This window comes from Microtus oregoni, unplaced genomic scaffold (assembly GCF_018167655.1).
Source record: "Microtus oregoni isolate MIOR12 unplaced genomic scaffold, Mior012 000023F_ref0000262, whole genome shotgun sequence".
Lineage (NCBI taxonomy): Eukaryota > Metazoa > Chordata > Mammalia > Rodentia > Cricetidae > Microtus > Microtus oregoni.
The window spans coordinates 28,388,768-28,406,819 of NW_024543082.1; the positions used below are offsets into that span (position 1 = coordinate 28,388,768).

The window sequence follows — 18,052 nt, forward strand, 5'->3', positions numbered from 1 at the left end:
GATTAAATATGTTGACGTTGACATTTATGTCTAGGCACCATATGGCTTTGAACGAGCTGCTGCCTATTCCATCTGCGAGCTTCTGCCCTTATATTTTCAAAGCTTAGGGCTGTGGGGAGAACAGAGATTTGGAAGAGTGAACTTGGAGTGTGAATGTTTCTCCTAGGATTTACTCAGGAGCCCACCATTTACTTATAGTCTTTCCAGAGAGCTTGGGGGTAAGCCTAGCACTGGGGTGAAGGGGCATATCCCAGACCCGTAGCCAAGACTAGCCTGCAATCCCTGTTTGACATTTTCAGACTGGGATGTCTCTGTGTCGTCTTTCTGCTCGTTTGTCCTCAGTCTTCCGGCCCTACTTCTGGGTGAGCTAGCAGGGTAATCGAAGGTGGACGTGGCTACACGGCCTCTCTTATCAGTGCTCGCACCCCCACAGACCTCGGTAGACTTGGAGTGGGACCCACCTCGGGGGGAGGGGTGGAGTCTTATCTTCCACTCTGGGAGCGTTCAGGCGGGTGCAGGTGGCGATAGGACCGGACTACACTTCCCAGCATTCTCCACTCCCGCCTGCCTCCAGTCTCCCGCAGCAGCGGCCCACACCCGTTGTGTCTCTTCCCTGGTCCCGGTTCCAATTCCGGCGAGTCTCGGTCGGCCTCAGGACCCCGGGCACTCCGGCGGGTCTGCAGGACCGGCGCTGTCCAGTCCCGGAGGGACATGGCCTTGCGACTGGCCCGGCTGGGCTCGGGCTCCGGCTGGCACGCGCTGCGGAGCGACTATGGCCAGCTGCGCGCTTGGTCCCCGCGCGGCGCGTCCGCCCGCGTCCGCCAGCTGCCTGGCACCGCCGGTACCCAGTCCCGCCGCGGGCTGGGCCACAGCCCCTCGGCTGGAGGCGGGTCCTGGTTGGGGACCGGGCTGGCCGCGGCGCTGGCGGGGTTGGCAGGACTGGCAGCCGCCGCCTTCGGGCACGTGCAGCGGGCGGAGATGGTGCCCAAGAGCTCGGGGGCGCGAAGCCCCTCGCCTGGACGGCGGGAGGAGGACGGTGACGAACTGGCCCGCCGCTGCAGCGCTTTCATGAGCTCGCCGGTGACCGATGTGCGTGAGCTGCGGAAGAGACCCGAGGACATGAAGACCAAGATGGAGCTGATGATTATGGATATCCAGGCCCAGGTGTGTCGGGCTTTGGCCCAAGTAGACGGAGTCGCTGACTTCTCTGTGGACCGATGGGAGAGGAAGGAAGGTGAGCAGGGCCCTCCTGTCACCTGCTGTGGGATGGAGTGGGCGCTAGTTGCAGCTTAGAATTGGAATAGGTTAAAATAGGCAATACCCACAGAAGATTGACCTATTAGAAGGGATACCCTCAAAAAGACAGACATTGAGAGAGCTGCTCTATGATTGCAGATGTGGACCCAGAAGTGCCAACAATTTAGAACAGGCCGTTTCAAAATACTGCCAATTCATAATTACATTTTCTATAGGTTTATTAAAGAACATTTTCCGGCATCACACTTGAGCTTGCTCGTCCAAACTTCAAAGTTTGTTACTGGACAGATAGGTTTTTTTCCCTCCCACATTTCATCTGCTGGTTAGGGTGCATTTGTCCCTTGTCCTCTAGAGGCAGAAGGAACACTCATCCTTCATCCCGAGTGTCTACTGGACACCCTGTGTCAAGAATCTCCCTACCTCTTTTTGGGAGTTGCAGAAGAAATATTCGATTAATGTTTCAGAAGCTCTTACTGAATTGCATGTCAGATTTCTTGAAGGAAACCATGTCCTTAGAATCCCCAGAAACGACCCAGTCCTGTCGAGTCATGTATTGGTGACCATGTTGTTCCCCTCCTATCCTGAATTTAAACTTGAGGATTGCTGACCTTTTCCCAGCTGGAAATATAACAGCATATCTTCAATGCATTTTGACCTGTGATATTGTCACATCGATGTTAAATGAAATTCCATCTCATTTTCATAGTTTTCCATCTTGTTATGTTTTCAAGTAAAGGCCACGACTCAATCTCATATACTATATAGCTAGTTTTGGATGTTACTGTTTTCTTACCATTTTTCATAATTTATGAATATTTGTAGAGTCCTTAGAATTTTAGAAACATGGTCAACACTTGAAAAAAAATATCACCCACATCTCCCAACAGTGAGATCTCGGATATGTTGTCCTGCTTCTCTTGAGTTTTTCCTCATCTGGAACACTGAAGGGTTGTTCTGGATCATCCTTTGACAAATGCACACTCTTGCCGGCTCTTAGAAATAAAGCAGCCCAAACATTAACTCTTGAGAAGCAATGGCTTTTTGGTGACCCTATTGTCTTAAAGAAAAAAAAAATCCTATTAAACAGATATACCTAAATAGTAATATATGTTTTACTCAATCTAAGATTCCAAATTCCTTAAGAGTTTGAATAGCTACATTTTAAAATTATATTTAAAAATTAAAGGTAATAGTAGGTTGAGGAAAAACAACCACAAAGCAATATGGAGTTCTTGTGTTCAGTGAAAGTAGAATACTGTTCAAGTGTAGCACCCTTGCTTGTCACATTGGTGTTCAATTTTGGGAATAGCAAATGGATTCCTTTTAGTGATGTTTGAAGAGAGAGAGTACTTTGGTGAAAGCACGGAGGAAACATTTTGATGGTTTGTGTCTGGGTCCAATGTTTGCCCTGTATGTACGGCTTATGACAGGAAGTTAAGCTAATCATCTAATGTCCTGTGCATTAAAATATATGCTATCGATGGCTCTGGAGCTACAGGGGAATCAACCCTCATGCTGCCACATTCTTGGGAGACTTGGATCCCATCTGATGGTCCCCTGTTCTCTGGTTTTCTGTTTCTGTGGACAGGGGGTGGTGGCATCACCTGTGTGCTTCAGGATGGCCGTGTGTTTGAAAAGGCTGGGGTCAGCATTTCTGTTGTTCATGGGAATCTCTCGGAGGAAGCAGCAAACCAGATGCGAAGCAGAGGAATGTCCCTGACGAGGAAGGATGGTAAGTTGGGTAACTCTTCCTGCCAGCGCTTTTCCCAGCAGGTTTACCTAAAAGTAGCACTTTTTCTGGAACAGCCGTTAGATGCATATGCCCGGGATGTTCACAGGCTTTAACTGTGAAAATCTTATCTTAAGGAACACAGTTCAAAGCAACTTATGAGAATGCATTCAGAGATCACAGGGGATAATATGTGTCAAACCTCTCCATTTAATGTTATTTTACTCTCTAGGTAAACTGCCATTTACTGCTATGGGTGTAAGCTCTGTGATTCACCCCAAGAATCCCTATGCACCCACTATGCATTTCAACTACAGATACTTTGAAGTAGAAGAATCTGATGGTAAGCCTCTCAAGGGTTGTGCAGAATATCATTGGGCAAAGTCTGTATTTTAAGGAAAGCAAAAGGTACCCTATCAAAGAGGGAGAAAGGACAAAATTACTTGACAACTTGCCACTGGGGCGCACACACAAGTATATGTGTACTATATACAGTGCATGAAGACCTACGTTGGGATCTCCCTCCCCCCGCCACTCATGTAAAAAGCCAGGAGCTGGGGAGTATAGACAGGAGGGTATTTGGAGCCAGTCACTGTAGCTAATTAGTAAGTTCCAGGTTCAGTGTGAGACCACGCCTCAAAACAAATAGGATGGTGAAGTGATTAAGAGAGCCATCTGTTGTCAACTTCTGGCTTCTATACAAATGCACATGCCTGCATGTACACCCATGTGCACCTGCACACATGCAAACAGTATACACTCACATGCACACACGCAAACATTATCCACTGACGTGCACACACACAAAAAGTTGGTAGCTGGTGTTGACAGCTTACCGAGTGAGTATGTGTAACAGTTGTGCTTACATGGCAGACTGCTCCCTTAGTGTGTGCTTTCTCCCTTTTTCGGGTAAGTGGAACGTGTCCTTGGCTTTGGGGTGACTCCTAATAGTGGGATCATCAGAATCTCCTGCATTGTTTGTATTAACCTTTCATGTCTTAGGTAGAAACTGCTTTTCCTTATAGTGATCTGAGCTATTTGAGTTGTGTGATCCTAATGTTAAGACAACATCGAGATGCACAGCCCAGACCAGCTGTACGGGCTGTTATCACTCACTGTTCCCTCCATTTCCCTGCCAGCTTCTTCTTCCTCCCTTATCTCCTGTTTCCTTTTCTTTCTGTTTTTACATCTTGCCAGCCTCAGCTTTACCGCTGTCAGAACCAAATTCAGTTAAATGTTCCTTGGCTGTGACCTATTTCATATTAAGGAATTAAGTTTCTAAATTAAGCCTGCTAGTACAACCCCTGGTGTGCTTGAGTCTCTGGGCAACACTGACTCAGCTCCCTTGCTTTGGTAGGTGATACTCACTGGTGGTTTGGGGGTGGATGTGACCTTACGCCAACATACTTGAACCAAGAGGATGCTGTCCATTTTCACCGCACTCTGAAGGAAGCTTGTGATAAGCACGGGCCAGATATCTACCCCAAATTTAAAAAATGGTAAGCTGTTGAGACCTTTGTTTGAATAGATGTGCCTGTGGGGCCTTATTTATATAAAGATCTTCCAAAGAACTCTTTCCAGGTGAAGGAATATTCTTCATGTTCAGTGTTAGTAAGTGCTGTCTCTGGACATGGAGAGTAGGCTGCTGGCTTGTGTTGGCTCAGAAGGGTAAGCTTTAACATGCATGAAGTCGCTCTGCGGCGCAGGCCTTAGAGTCACCCCTTTAAACACTGAAAGAGACCTCAAGTTGTTGATGGCACTGTGCTTTTGGTGAATGCAGAGTCGATCATAAGAGCTCAGGCTTGCGCCCCAACTGCTGTCAGTGTTAGGAGACCCCCATCCCCTGCTTGGTATCACTTGTTTCAGGAGGTACTCTTGTTTTACTCGCTGCAGTTGTTAGTGCTCCTTATCCTTTAGATGGACTTATTTTGAATTGCCTGGTTGCTTCACAGTTAAGAGTATGTGCATGTTCTACATGGGTAGTAGCTGCGGAAAATCTGGCCAGAGTTCTAGTTTCATAGTTGTGTAGAAAGTAAAGACATTGCTGGTGTGAGTCGAGGAGAGTGCGTTGAACCTGAAGGCTCACATCTGTTTCCGTGTATCTCTCATCTTTCCTCTTGGTCCGTGATTTAACTCTGCCACGGTCCAGGTGTGATGACTACTTCTATATAGTGCATCGTGGAGAGCGGAGGGGCATCGGAGGCATCTTTTTCGATGATCTCAACGTTCCATCCAAGGAGGAAGCATTCCGCCTAGTTAAGTCGTGTGCTGAAGCTGTGGTTCCTTCCTATGTCCCCATTGTGAAAAAGCACTGTGACGACTCATTCACCCCCCAGGATAAGCTGTGGCAGCAGCTGAGGAGAGGACGGTGAGTGACCGAAGAATGAACATGAACATCTCTTTGTGCAACTTACAGAAGTAGGGGCGGCTCTAATAATAGTGGCTATTGTATTGCTTTGGTCAAATACTTTCTAATTAGCCATATTAATCTGCACTGTTAATTGTTATTAAGTAGATGAATATTAAAAATGAATTTAATAGCATTGTATAAATGATCTACATCACAAAGCTTACTTAATTCATATATATACATATATGTTTGTGGTAGGCACATATTCCATGAGGTAAGTACTTGTGACATTTAATTCTCTTAGTTTCCTAATGGCAGTTTCTGTTCCTTCGCTAAGATGAGGACATCATTTAAGGTTTTTTCTGCTTACAAATTTGTAGTCATCTTAAGTGGGAGGAGGTCCTTAGTCCTGCCTCAGTGAGGGGACAGGGCAGCCCTAGTTGACTTCCTAGGGGAGGCCTTAACCTCCCTGAGCAGTTGATGGGAGGTGGAGTAGGGTGAAGGGGGGGACAGGAGGAGAGGGGAGGCATAACTGGGGTTGGTATGAAAAAAAAATAAATTAATAAATTCATTAAAAATTCATCTTAAATATTTATGAAAGTGATTTTAGTACAAATAATTTATATTTAATGATAACCTTAGCCAGGAGGTGGTGGCGCATGCCTTTAATTCCAGCACTTGGGGGACAGAGGCAGGTGGATCTCTGTGAGTTCGCAGCTAGCCTGGTCTACAAGAGCTAGTTCCAGGACAGCTAGGACTGTTACACAGAGAAACCTTGCTTTGAAAACAAACAAACAAACAAAGATAACCTTTACTTATTTTGGCCCTCTCTTACTATGCATAGCCCCTGTGTGAGGTACTTTGTGTCTGGTTTTCCAGGAAACCTGTGGTATACATGGCACCATCGTTTTACTGATTATAAGGCGCCCTTACCATGTTAATTCCTTTGCCCAAGATTATACAGCAGGTCTGATAACATCCCAGATGTGAAACTGGATTGTCCTGGATGTGCTTTTCACCCATGCTTATCCCCAGCCTCTGACTCTGGGTTGAACATGGTGAGCTCATAGCTAGTGAGATAGACTCTTCAGTGACAGCATTCTCGCGAACCAGCCCATATCTCTGCTCTGCGGCTCCCTGTTTCTTTTGACCGTCTTAATCGTGCATGTACCACGAGTCACAGTCGTAGGATGAAATCTTTTAATTCATATTAATTCTCTCAGGCACTTGAAACTTTGAGCCCTAAGGAGGTAAAGCTGTACCTTGAAGAAGTCAACTTAAATATCCCAAGTTTAACGATACATGTTTGTATTTTGCTTTCTGAGTTTGTTTTACTTAAATAGTTGTGTGCCCTGTTTGGTCCCCATGTAACAACTTGCAGTGAGAATTCAGTTTTCTTTTAGAAATGTTTGAGCAATGCGTGTTTGACACCCCCCCACACACATACACAATTTATCGACCATCCCCTTCCCATTCTGTCTGTCTTGCCCCCCTCTCCCCTGGGTAGGCATGGGCCTGACTACAGAGTAGGCAGGCATAGCATAGACATACTGACAAGTGGCTCTTAGTTCAGTAGGGAAAGAGTTGCCAATTAAAACTCTGCTTCAGGATTGAGCATAGTCAGTATGCAAAGTATGAAAGTTTTATGAATCTTCCTTAGGTGAAGTTTTTACCACTTCTTAGATCAAATGACCATTATTTTTCTCCATCCTCTGATGGCAGGTTACTCTGTGCATTCTGCTATGTGTATCATTGTCCATCCGCTGTCTTTTGAGTTAACAAATGCATGAAGTACTAGAATAATTCCTCATGGCTCAGTAAGTCACTAATTGTCAAATAAAAGCTCTCTGTCACTCTTATCTCTGGGTTGGGAGATACACGTGGACTCTGGAGTTTAAGATAACCCCAGCATCATTGTAAGGACGCCCCTAGGTCAGCGACACCTAGTGGTAAGCACAGGCTTCAGTTCTTACCCTGTATCCTTTACAGCTCTTTCCCCTACAACCCCTAAAAAGGCTGTCCCTTTCAGGGGCCATTCAGATTCCCTTTTGACTTTATTTACACTCTTACTGTGTATCTCATCTAGTTGGTTATCTCGGTTACTACTGTTCTCTTCTTAGACCGTGAATGTTAGTCTCTTAGTCATCTTTTCCCATAAGAAAATAGGAACTAAAATCTGAACTAACTTTTTCCTTTCTAATTTTTGGGAAAGGGAGGCATCAGGATAGAATTGCGGCATTTCTCTACAGTCTGCGAGTTATCAGAATGGCAGCAATTAGATGCACAGAAAGCACTGGAATGGTCAGGTTCAAGTGAAAGCTGTGAGAGTCAAGGCAGAGGTTGAGCAAGGAGGCATTGACTCAAAGAAGGAACAGAGGCCTGCTACACCATGCACCTTGAGAATTGCTGTATAAGTGTCCTTGAGATAGGAGATTTGTCTTCAGTGCTACATTGTGTACCTTGAGAATTCCTGTATAAGAGTCCTTGAGATAGGAGATATGTCTTCAGTGCTACATTGTGTACCTTGAGAATTCCTGTGTAAGAGTCCTTGAGATAGGAGATATATCTTCAGTGCTACCCTGTACACCTTGAGAATTGCTGTATAAGAGTCCTTGAGATAGGATATGTCTTCAGTGCTTCCCTGTACACCTTGAGAATTCCTGTGTAACAGTCCTTGAAATAGGAGATATGTCTTCAGTGCTACATTGTGTACCTTGAGAATTCCTGTGTAACAGTCCTTGAGATAGGATATGTCTTCTGTGCTACACCATGCACCTTGAGAATTCCTGTGTAATAGTCCTTGAGATAGGAGATGCGTCTTCAGTGCTACACCGTGCACCTTGAGAATTCCTGTATAACAGTCCTTGGGACAGGAGATACATCTTCAGTGCTACACTGTGTACCGAGAATTCCTGTGTAACAGTCCTTTAGATAGGAGATACGTCTTCAGTGCTACACTGTGCACCTTGAGAATTCCTGTATAACAGTCCTTGGGACAGGAGATACGTCTTCAGTGTTAAACCATGTATGTTGAGTATTTCTGTATAACAGCCCTTGAGATAGGTCTTCAAACGTGTTTTATGTGAAACATGTTGTAGAAAGGTGATGTCAAGGGAAGAAGGTTGGTGAGAGGGGAAATCCTTTCCTACAGATTCAGGAATGAGTTTATTTTAATTGCTTAATTGATGTGGGAGTAATTTCTTATTAATAAAGAAACTGCCTAGACCCATTTGATAGGCCAACCCTTAGGTAGGCGGAGTAAACAGAACGGAATGCTGGGAGAAAGAAGCTGAGTCAGGGAGTCGCCATGATTCTCCCACTCCAGACAGAAGCAGGTTAAGATCATTCCTGGTAAGCCAGCTTTTGGGCTACACAGATTAATAGAAATGGGTTAGATCAATATGTAAAAGCTAGCCAATAAGAAACTGAAACTAATGGGTCAGGCAGTGTTTAAAAGAATACAGTTTCCGTGTAATTATTTCGGGTAAAGCTAGCCGGATGGCGGGACACAGCCCGCCGCTCCGTAATACAACAGAGTGGCGCCCGACGTGATGGACTAAATCCACTTAAAAACCTGAGAAGGCTTAAAAATAAGGGAGAGAGACTTTAACACAGATTTTTGCTGTTTGTTGGTGGCATGCTGTAGAGAGATTTCCTGATTCGGCAACAGCAACAGAAAAAAAAGCTGCGTCATTTTAAAGTGCGGCTTCTTGGGACTGTGCCGCCATTGCAAACTCTGGCTTTAAAGCATTTCAATGGATTTTATGGGACTGGATGTTTGTGTTCCCGCTTGGGATCAGAAGGAGAGTGCTCTCAGCGCTCCCCGCCTGCACCTAGGCAGATGGCAGAATCAGGCTTAGGCAGGCGGAAGAGCATGGTGGAAGAGACGTGTTTTCAGACTGCTCACTGCTCTGCGTGTCAGATTTGGTTGTAACTTGGATAAAAAGAGTTTCTGTGCTGCATGCTCAGTCTCAAAATTAAACTGCTGAGTGCGGCTCCAATGAGGACTTGCTGTGTGCCTGGAACTGTGCACAGCTCAGGGGCACCAAATGGATCTGAGGCAGGAGCAGCTGCTCCTTGCTGAACTGTGCTGGTTGGCAGGAACTACCATAATTACCATAATAACAGCACAGTTAAGGTTTAGACTGGGCAGGACACAGGTGGTACCGTATTACCTGTACATGGTGCAACTTAAGTTTTTAAGAAGTGCTTAACATTTTAAGAAATGCTCCTGGATAGTAAAAATATTACAGATTCACAATAAAACAGATTCAGACATAACAGACCTCAGTGGATCACAGTGTTGGATGAATGTACATAGGCTTCAGAGAGAGAAGAATAAGAATATAGAGAATAAAGTAAATGTCTTAAAAAAAGGGTAAAGTCTTTAAAGAGACAGAGTACAGATAGTTAAGAGATTAAAATAAATAAAGAAAAATAAGCCACGTAAAAATGGAAAATTCACAGAGAGTCTGGATTATGTACATTGTGTTTTCTTTAAAATTTTTGACTGTAAAGGAGCTAAGTACAGACAGACATTTCATTACATGGGCTGCCAAGCTAAACCAGAATGGATATAAAGGTATTACGATTTCAAAATTTGGGTTTAAGAATATGATGCTTTGGAGAGGGTCTTCTTTTGTTTTCACAGAGGACCAGACCCTGTGGATTTCTTCTATTACAATTTGGTATGATAGACCACGCCCTCCTGAAAGGTTGTTGTGAACATCTTCAGAAAATTGCTTCGCTCAACTGCAGACTGAGATGAAACTAGCACACAGGTTATACCATGAAAGACCTAATTAACGACGCCCCCATTCAGCAGGAAGCAGTTTGGAGAGAAAAAACTGCGCCCATGTTCCCAAAATATTGTTTATAAATGTTCTTTTACATTTAAAGGGGGATATGATATAGGTATGAATAATTTGCATTGGTATGGATTTTAAGGTCAATTTTGTTATATGTATATGTATTTTTGATCTTGAATAAGGTGTGATTGTGTAGTTCATTTTTAAAATGTAATGTATAATTAGGAAATATAGGTTGTTGATGGATAATCATAATAGTCAAGTTTGTAGTCATGTTACTTAGATTTTCTAGATATATAAAGATATATTTCAGATAGGCATTCTTCATATCTCTCAAAGGCTACAGAATATGGCATTTAAAATATTTTAATAACTTAGGACTTTTCATGACAATGAGACACATCTGCTCCTGGCAGCACCAATCTACTTCGAGAGGAAGATGGGCATCGAAGAGGCTCGTTATGGAGTTTGATAGCCATTTGGGCAAGAAACTGCTCTTGCCTGGACTGTTGCATAAAATGGACACAGAGAACCCGCAGAGAGAAGACTGCTAAACTTGCCTAAAGGTGAGATGGTCTTTCGGGGTTCCTGACTCATGAAAGAGTCTGCGAGACATTCTGCAGGACACAGCAGATAGTGACTGAACTGTCTTTGAAATTTCCTGCTTCATGGAAATGTCTGCTGGATACTATGGGCCTGAAGGCTGAAGATGGATGCCCCAACCATACAAAAGAACTTTGGGTGACTATCCAGGCAGCAAGATGTCTCTGTCATTTCTAGAGTTTTCTTATTTCTTGTTTACTTAGGTAGTATTATATCCTTCTGGAGTCTTTGATGGAGTTGAAGAATAAATAGATAGTTATAGTTTTCCTTAGTTATGATAAAAGATAAAATAGATATAAATATTGTAACTGTAATTCTTGCTTGATAACTATTTTGCTATATGTAATTTTACTATGTTAAAGTTAAAGCCTTTCTTTTTTGTCTAAACAGAAAAAGGGGAAATGATGTGGGAGTGATTTCTTATTAATAAAGAAACTGCCTAGACCCATTTGATAGGCCAACCCTTAGGTAGGCGGAGTAAACAGAACGGAATGCTGGGAGAAAGAAGCTGAGTCAGGGAGTCGCCATGGTTCTCCCACTCCAAACAGACGCAGGTTAAGATCATTCCTGGTAAGCCAGCTCTTGGGCTACACAGATTAATAGAAATGGGTTAGATCAATATGTAAAAGCTAGCCAATAAGAAACTGAAACTAATGGGTCAGGCAGTGTTTAAAAGAATACAGTTTCCGTGTAATTATTTCGGGTAAAGCTAGCCGGGTGGCGGGACACAGCCCGCCGCTCCGTATTTCAACACTTAATCTTTTGAGACAGGCAGAGAATGAATAAAAATAGCCTTTCGTGCATGAAAGCCAGTCAGTGACAAGGAAGACGGAGACAGAAAGGAATCCATTGACACAGTTGTTTACATTGTTACGGGTCCTCTAACAAACTTCCACACCAAGCTTGTCTGTCTTTCCAAAAGGATCCTGGAGATGCTCTTTGTGTGATTGTTGCCTTGCTTTGTTTTTGCTGTTGATGGACTTAAAGACAGCAGCCTGTGCACCAAATAAGAATGAGGGAAGTTTCCATTGCGAGTGGTTCCTAGTGAATCGGGAAGTGACTGGAAGGGAAATAGAGAAATTCATGCTTATGGGTCATTCTGAATTCTTTTTTTAAAAAATAACTTATCTACTTTTATTTTATCTGCATTGGTATTTTGCCTGCGTGTATGTCTGCATGAGGGTGTCAGATCTTAGAGTTAGATGCAGCTGTTAGCTGTCATGTGGGTGCTGGGAATTGAACCTGAATTCACTGGAAAGCAGTCAGGCCTCTTAACCACTGACCCAGATATCTCTCCAGCCCTCATTCTGAATTCTTTAGGACAGTAGAAATAACATTTTTAAATTTGACGAGGCTTTTGAATACTGTGATGTTTAAGACAGAAACAGATGTTTAGGTTAGGTGGATTTCTAATCTGTTTTCCTAACAGTGGGTAGAAAATTTGGACAATATATTGAACCTAACTTTAGTAGGTACCAAAAATATTTTCATAAAGAGAAACAAAAAAGAGGGTAAAACTAAGCACTGAATCACAAAGCAGTAGCTTTTATAGTGATGGCTGAAAACAGAGGAGGAAGGAGTGGTCCCATCTCTGGGGATGCTGAGATGGAGCAGGATCTGAGCTGGTAGTTGCTGTTAACAGATGGCTCCTTGCTCAGTGGTCTGTGGTCCTTAGCAGTGGATGTTCAGCACTCCTAACATCTGCTGTGAGGCACAGTGAGGTGAAACTGCCTCTCTGAAATGCCTTGGGCTGCAGTGAGGACCCTGTTTCTTTCTTAATTGTTGTGCATGCCTCTTCCCAATTGTGTTTGAACTGTTTATTCATGGGGAGAACATATCCTTCTTGATTTGTAATTGCTTTGTGTTGGGCACAATCTGTATCTATTGTTCAGCGGGTAGAATACCCTTTTATTTGTGCTTCCTAGGGGAGATCGCCTCTTGGCTGCGAGCTGCTTCTGTCTGCTGACTCCTAGTTGATAGGGGCCAGAAGAAAAGCTCCCTCTCAGCGTTCCCTGGGGACTTCTGGAGGGCTTATTGTTCTGTTTTCATTTACATTATTTTATTTGGAAATGTTTGTAATAGCACAGTGAAACTGAACTTCAGAGACGATGGATGTCATTGGCTTAGGCATCATAAGTTTATTATAAAAGGGAGACATGAAATTATTTCCATGATGAATAGAGCATCAGTGTAATGGGCAGGTTCATGTGACACCATTTCAATAGTGATTTCAGTCTGCATACTTTCCAAGAATGTCATCATCTCTAAGTAAGAAGTAATCCTTGTTGCCTAGAACTACTTTAGTGTCATAGCCACACACGGGGGCGACATCTGTCGGGGTCCGGTCTGGGTAGGGTAGGGGTGCTTGGATTAGATGTTCCAGGCTGGGGTGTGTGGAATAGAAATATTAGACAAGAGGAACAGAAATACAAAAGAAATAGACCTAGGATAGTACTAGGAGAATACTGAATGCACCCATGTTTATTTCTTATGATCTTTAATACCCCAATCCACAAAAGGCAAAGAAAGCAAAAGACCTTTTTATCATGATACAAGGAACAAAATGATTACCACCTTAATACCCAAAACACCAAGTAACCACACCCTAGGTCAAGGTATCCTGCTAGTAGCCCTGTCTTGAATTAAATCTCCTGTCAGTAACCTTGAAGGAGCAAGACTAGGCCTGAACTCTCTGACCTTTAGTTAAGGTGGGGTGGACCCACTTCTGTGGGCTCCCACACTGTGGTGCCTCCATATTCTGGGAGAAGGACTTTGTCTCCAACTTTCACACTGACTGGTTGAGCCTCTCAACCCTTTCCTTTTGTGCCTGATCCCACAGCCACTACTGTTGCTTGCAGTACTTGTCCTTGAGACTTCTGTGGGAGCAGTTTACAGTTTGGGTGGTACTCGTTTCAACCAGTACTTTCCACGAGAGGAAGAAACTTTGTGAAAGCTTCTTCAGTCATGAGTTGTGCTTCCGCAGCTCCAATCCTGCACTCGGGCTGCAAGGACAGTCCTGTGGGCCGGCTGCAGAACATGAAAAAAACAAAACACCCTTATTGTTATTTGATGTTTTTTATGACAGGTACGTGGAGTTTAATCTGGTGTATGATCGGGGCACCAAGTTTGGCCTCTTTACTCCAGGATCCAGGATCGAAAGCATCTTGATGTCTTTACCTCTAACGGCCCGGTAAGGAGACAATTCATCATAGTAATCACCCCCTCCCTGTATCCTATAGAATCTGCACATTAACCCCAACAGTGTCTTCCTACAGCTTCATTTGTTCTTGTTTTGCTGATGTTATAAGGAGATTACGGGTGGATAAGGCACGTCATATTGGATTTTGTGCGAAATGACAGGACAAATGTCAGCACTGTGTGTGAGGACCTGGAGAGAGCATAGGCAGTGGGAAGTGGTGCTTGAGGGTTTGGGGTTGGCATTGCTCACAGTATTGTTTCTAGAAAGATACACATGTAAACATTAAGCTAATATCTAACGATGTATTATCCAAGGATCTATACTTTATGAAATTCTAGCTTATAATCACAGTGTGTTTTGACTTTAGGATCTTAATATTAACCCAGATATACCTAAGAATTATTAAGGAATTTAGCTTCTTAAGTAGAATTTTTTTTTCCTTTTCTCTCTATTTTTTTAACAAGTGGGTTCAAGGCAGGGTAGGAAGAGGGAAGTAGAGGTACAATGCATTCTTTTTACTCTTTGCATTTTATTCTTCATTAGTTATGTATGTCATTTATTGTTATTTTGATTACATTTTGTTGATTTGTTTGGGATGTGTATAGGTGGGAGTACATGCATTCGCCCCCAGAGAATTCCAAGGAAGCCGAAATTCTGGAAGTACTGCGCCATCCGAAGGACTGGGTACATTGATGCAGCAGAACGTTGTTCTGGAACCTGGTGGACACATGTGTGGTCTTCTTGCACTGTTGCCACTGTGTGGCAGGCAATCCTCTGTGCCTTGCTGTCCCATGTTCCAGCCTTTTCCACTCTGGGCACTACCTCTGTGGCACGGTTTTGGATCTTTCCCAGGGCTGTGGGGTGAGGTGGCAATGATGGATGGTGACGTAAAAATGCCAGATTCAGTGGATGTAAAACTCCACTGTACTTTCAGAATCATGTTAATTTATGCTGGGTCTCCAGGTCCTAAGATAAGGGAATGTAAGTACTATAATATGGACCAGGAAACTCTTAGTTTTGTTTGTTGCTCGAAAGTTTAGTTTTTGCCACCGGAATTTGTCAGGGGATACATTTTATCTTTGTTAGTTCAGTCAGATTGGCCTTCTTGGTTATTTTTTAATGCAATTTGAAGCCTGGTACTCAGGAGCAAAGGCTGGTAGATCTCTGTGAGTTCAAGGCCACTATGGTCTACAGAGTGAGTTCCAGGACAGCTAAGGCTACACACAGATAAACCCTTCCTTGAAAATCCAAAAAGTAACTTGAAGGGACATGTTTTCCTTTGTCATTTTAGAGTTTTCTTTGATGTAATTTTCATGTGTCTTTCTCTATAGACCAGAATACTATAGGAATACTCATTTTTTATAAAGATAGTTATTTAGGAGTACTTGAAATTTTCTTAACCAGTTTCTGCATAATGATGACCTATAGTTTACAACTGTAAATGGCATTGTTATTAAATAAGGAACATCTAAATGATGAGGTTATTTTGTGGGATCATAATTTGTTGACATTGGGATTCTATGTATTTTTGGGCAAAAGCTTATATCCCTGGATTCTGATACTTAAGAGTTTTATTTTTCAGACATTTAGATATAGGAGTTTAGACTAAGAATGAATGAGAAACATTTTCCTTCTTTAATTAAAATGAGTGGAGCTAGTCTAACATGTGGGCATTTCATATTTCTTAAAAACGAACCAGTTGAAGTTGTCCTACTTTTCAAATGAGAGGTTTCTCAACTTTTAACTTTTCTCTTAAAAGCCATAGCAGATTTCTTAGTGCATGGTTTATCTGTCTAATAATAATATAACTGAATCATTCGATTTGTAACGTATTGAAGTTGTAAGGTGCGATGTTGCATACATGTTTAAGTATTATCCAGGAATTTGTTGGATGTATGTGATTGTGCTTGATGCTTTTCCCGTGAGAAAATCTACAAATTCTTCCATATGTCTTAAAGAGATTCACATAATAAATTTTATTTTGAAATAAGACAAGTAAGGATTTATATTTTTTTCTTTCATTGGAATGACTTAGGAATACAAATATTTTTCAGTGCTAAAACTATGGTTCCTTGTTACTAGGTATTTTATGCAAGAGAAATTTAAGTTTTGTATTTCATTTTATAAGCAATTTGGTAAGAACAGACAAAATTAAAACCAACTGAAATAGCAAATTGGCAGGTAAATGAATAAACAATTTCTGACTTATGCAAACCTTAAAATACATTGTGCAGCAGAAAAGGGATCCCATCTGAAAGTGCCAACAGAGGATGGCGGTCAGGAGCACCACACCATCAGAAAGTGCAACAGAGGATGGGGTCAGCAGCACCACACCATCAGAAAGTGCTATAGAGGATGGGTCAGGAGCACCACACCATCAGAAAGTGCTATAGAGGATGGGTCAGCAGCACCACACCATCAGAAAGTGCTATAGAGGATGGGTCAGGAGCACCACACCATCAGAAAGTGCTATAGAGGATGGGTCAGGAGCACCACACCATCAGAAAGTGCTATAGAGGATGGGTCAGGAGCACCACACCATCAGAAAGTGCTATAGAGGATGGGTCAGGAGCACCACACCATCAGAAAGTGCTATAGAGGATGGGTCAGCAGCACCACACCATCAGAAAGTGCTATAGAGGATGGGTCAGGAGCACCACACCATCAGAAAGTGCTATAGAGGATGGGTCAGGAGCACCACACCATCAGAAAGTGCTATAGAGGATGGGTCAGCAGCACCACACCATCAGAAAGTGCTATAGAGGATGGGTCAGGAGCACCACACCATCAGAAAGTGCTATAGAGGATGGGTCAGGAGCACCACACCATCAGAAAGTGCTATAGAGGATGGGTCAGGAGCACCACACCATCAGAAAGTGCTATAGAGGATGGGTCAGGAGCACCACACCATCAGAAAGTGCAACAGAGGATGGGGTCAGCAGCACCACACCATCAGAAAGTGCTATAGAGGATGGGTCAGCAGCACCACACCATCAGAAAGTGCTATAGAGGATCATAAATAGATGATATATAGATGATATATAGCATCATAAAGCCCTAGGTTTTATTCCCAGAACTGAGGGAAGAAGGACACAGATCTGTGGCTAATGTAGTTGTATTTAAGGCTTGCAGGTGGTAGACACAAGACAAAGATGAAATTTTAAAATCCTGTGCATCTGTTTTGAATTCTTCAGTAACCATCGTGGAGCCACGTCTGGAAGACCAGTAACAATTGCAGACTTGAAGATAATTCTATTTTGAAGGAGAACTGCTCCTTCAAAATCATATTGATATTATTCTTTGCTTACCAGATGAAGGTACACACCCATGTGGTATAAACACTTAGCTACTGTTGTCTTACACAGGCATGTTGTTGATCATAAGGGTGTATCAGGAGAGATGTAAATACACAGGGACAAGTGTCTAACTACCTCCCACCACTGTGCTGTGTTTGCTTAGAGTAGTCTGATTTCTGTTACTGTGCTGAAATACCAAAGGCTGGGTATTTCATAAAGAAAGCTTTAGATTATTGTTTTGGATACTGAAAAATTGAGGATCAGGCAGCCTCATTAGTTTGACCTCTCATGAGGGTCACAACATATCAGGGAAGAGGGAAGGGAAGTGGTCATCTACAGTAGAGGTGAAGCATGTGCAGTGGAAATCCTTTATGATAAAGAACTCTCATGAGAACTAACTTCTGAGGAATCAGCATTTATCCCTTCCCAGGGCAGCGTGCCCAGTGACCTAACTCCTTAGTACCTCCCACTAGGTGAGATCGCTTCAAATTTCCACCACCTTGAAATCCCTGCAGAGAGGACCAAGTACATTGTGTGAATCTTCGGGAGCCAAGCAACAGTGGTCAGCTGTCTGGCAATGCCCAGATCAGCCAGAGAATGTTCTGCAGGATGCAGCTTTTCATGTGTCTGTTGTTAGGATTGAACAAGACACAGCTCACCTGAAAAGTCTGAAATGCAATGTATGAGCTTGGCTAGGACGGCTCAAAGTTCCCTTCCGATTAGACAGTGGGTCCTGATGCCTGCTGGGGGCTCAGAACACTACGCCATGGGACAAGATGGAAGCAGCAGACTGTTTTTCTGAATTATCCT

The 18,052-nt window shown here is 43.1% G+C and overlaps 1 protein-coding gene across 1 annotated transcript; it reads left to right on the top strand.

Annotated features, from left to right (window-relative positions):
• Positions 1-543: 543 nt before the first annotated feature.
• Positions 544-15,938, top strand: Cpox (coproporphyrinogen oxidase). Its single transcript, XM_041673383.1, has 7 exons — positions 544-1,234; positions 2,846-2,989; positions 3,219-3,329; positions 4,344-4,485; positions 5,136-5,354; positions 13,833-13,937; positions 14,552-15,938. The coding sequence occupies exons 1-7, from the start codon at positions 712-714 to the stop codon at positions 14,637-14,639; spliced, it is 1,332 nt and encodes a 443-aa protein (XP_041529317.1). The 5' UTR covers positions 544-711; the 3' UTR covers positions 14,640-15,938.
• Positions 15,939-18,052: the final 2,114 nt, after the last annotated feature.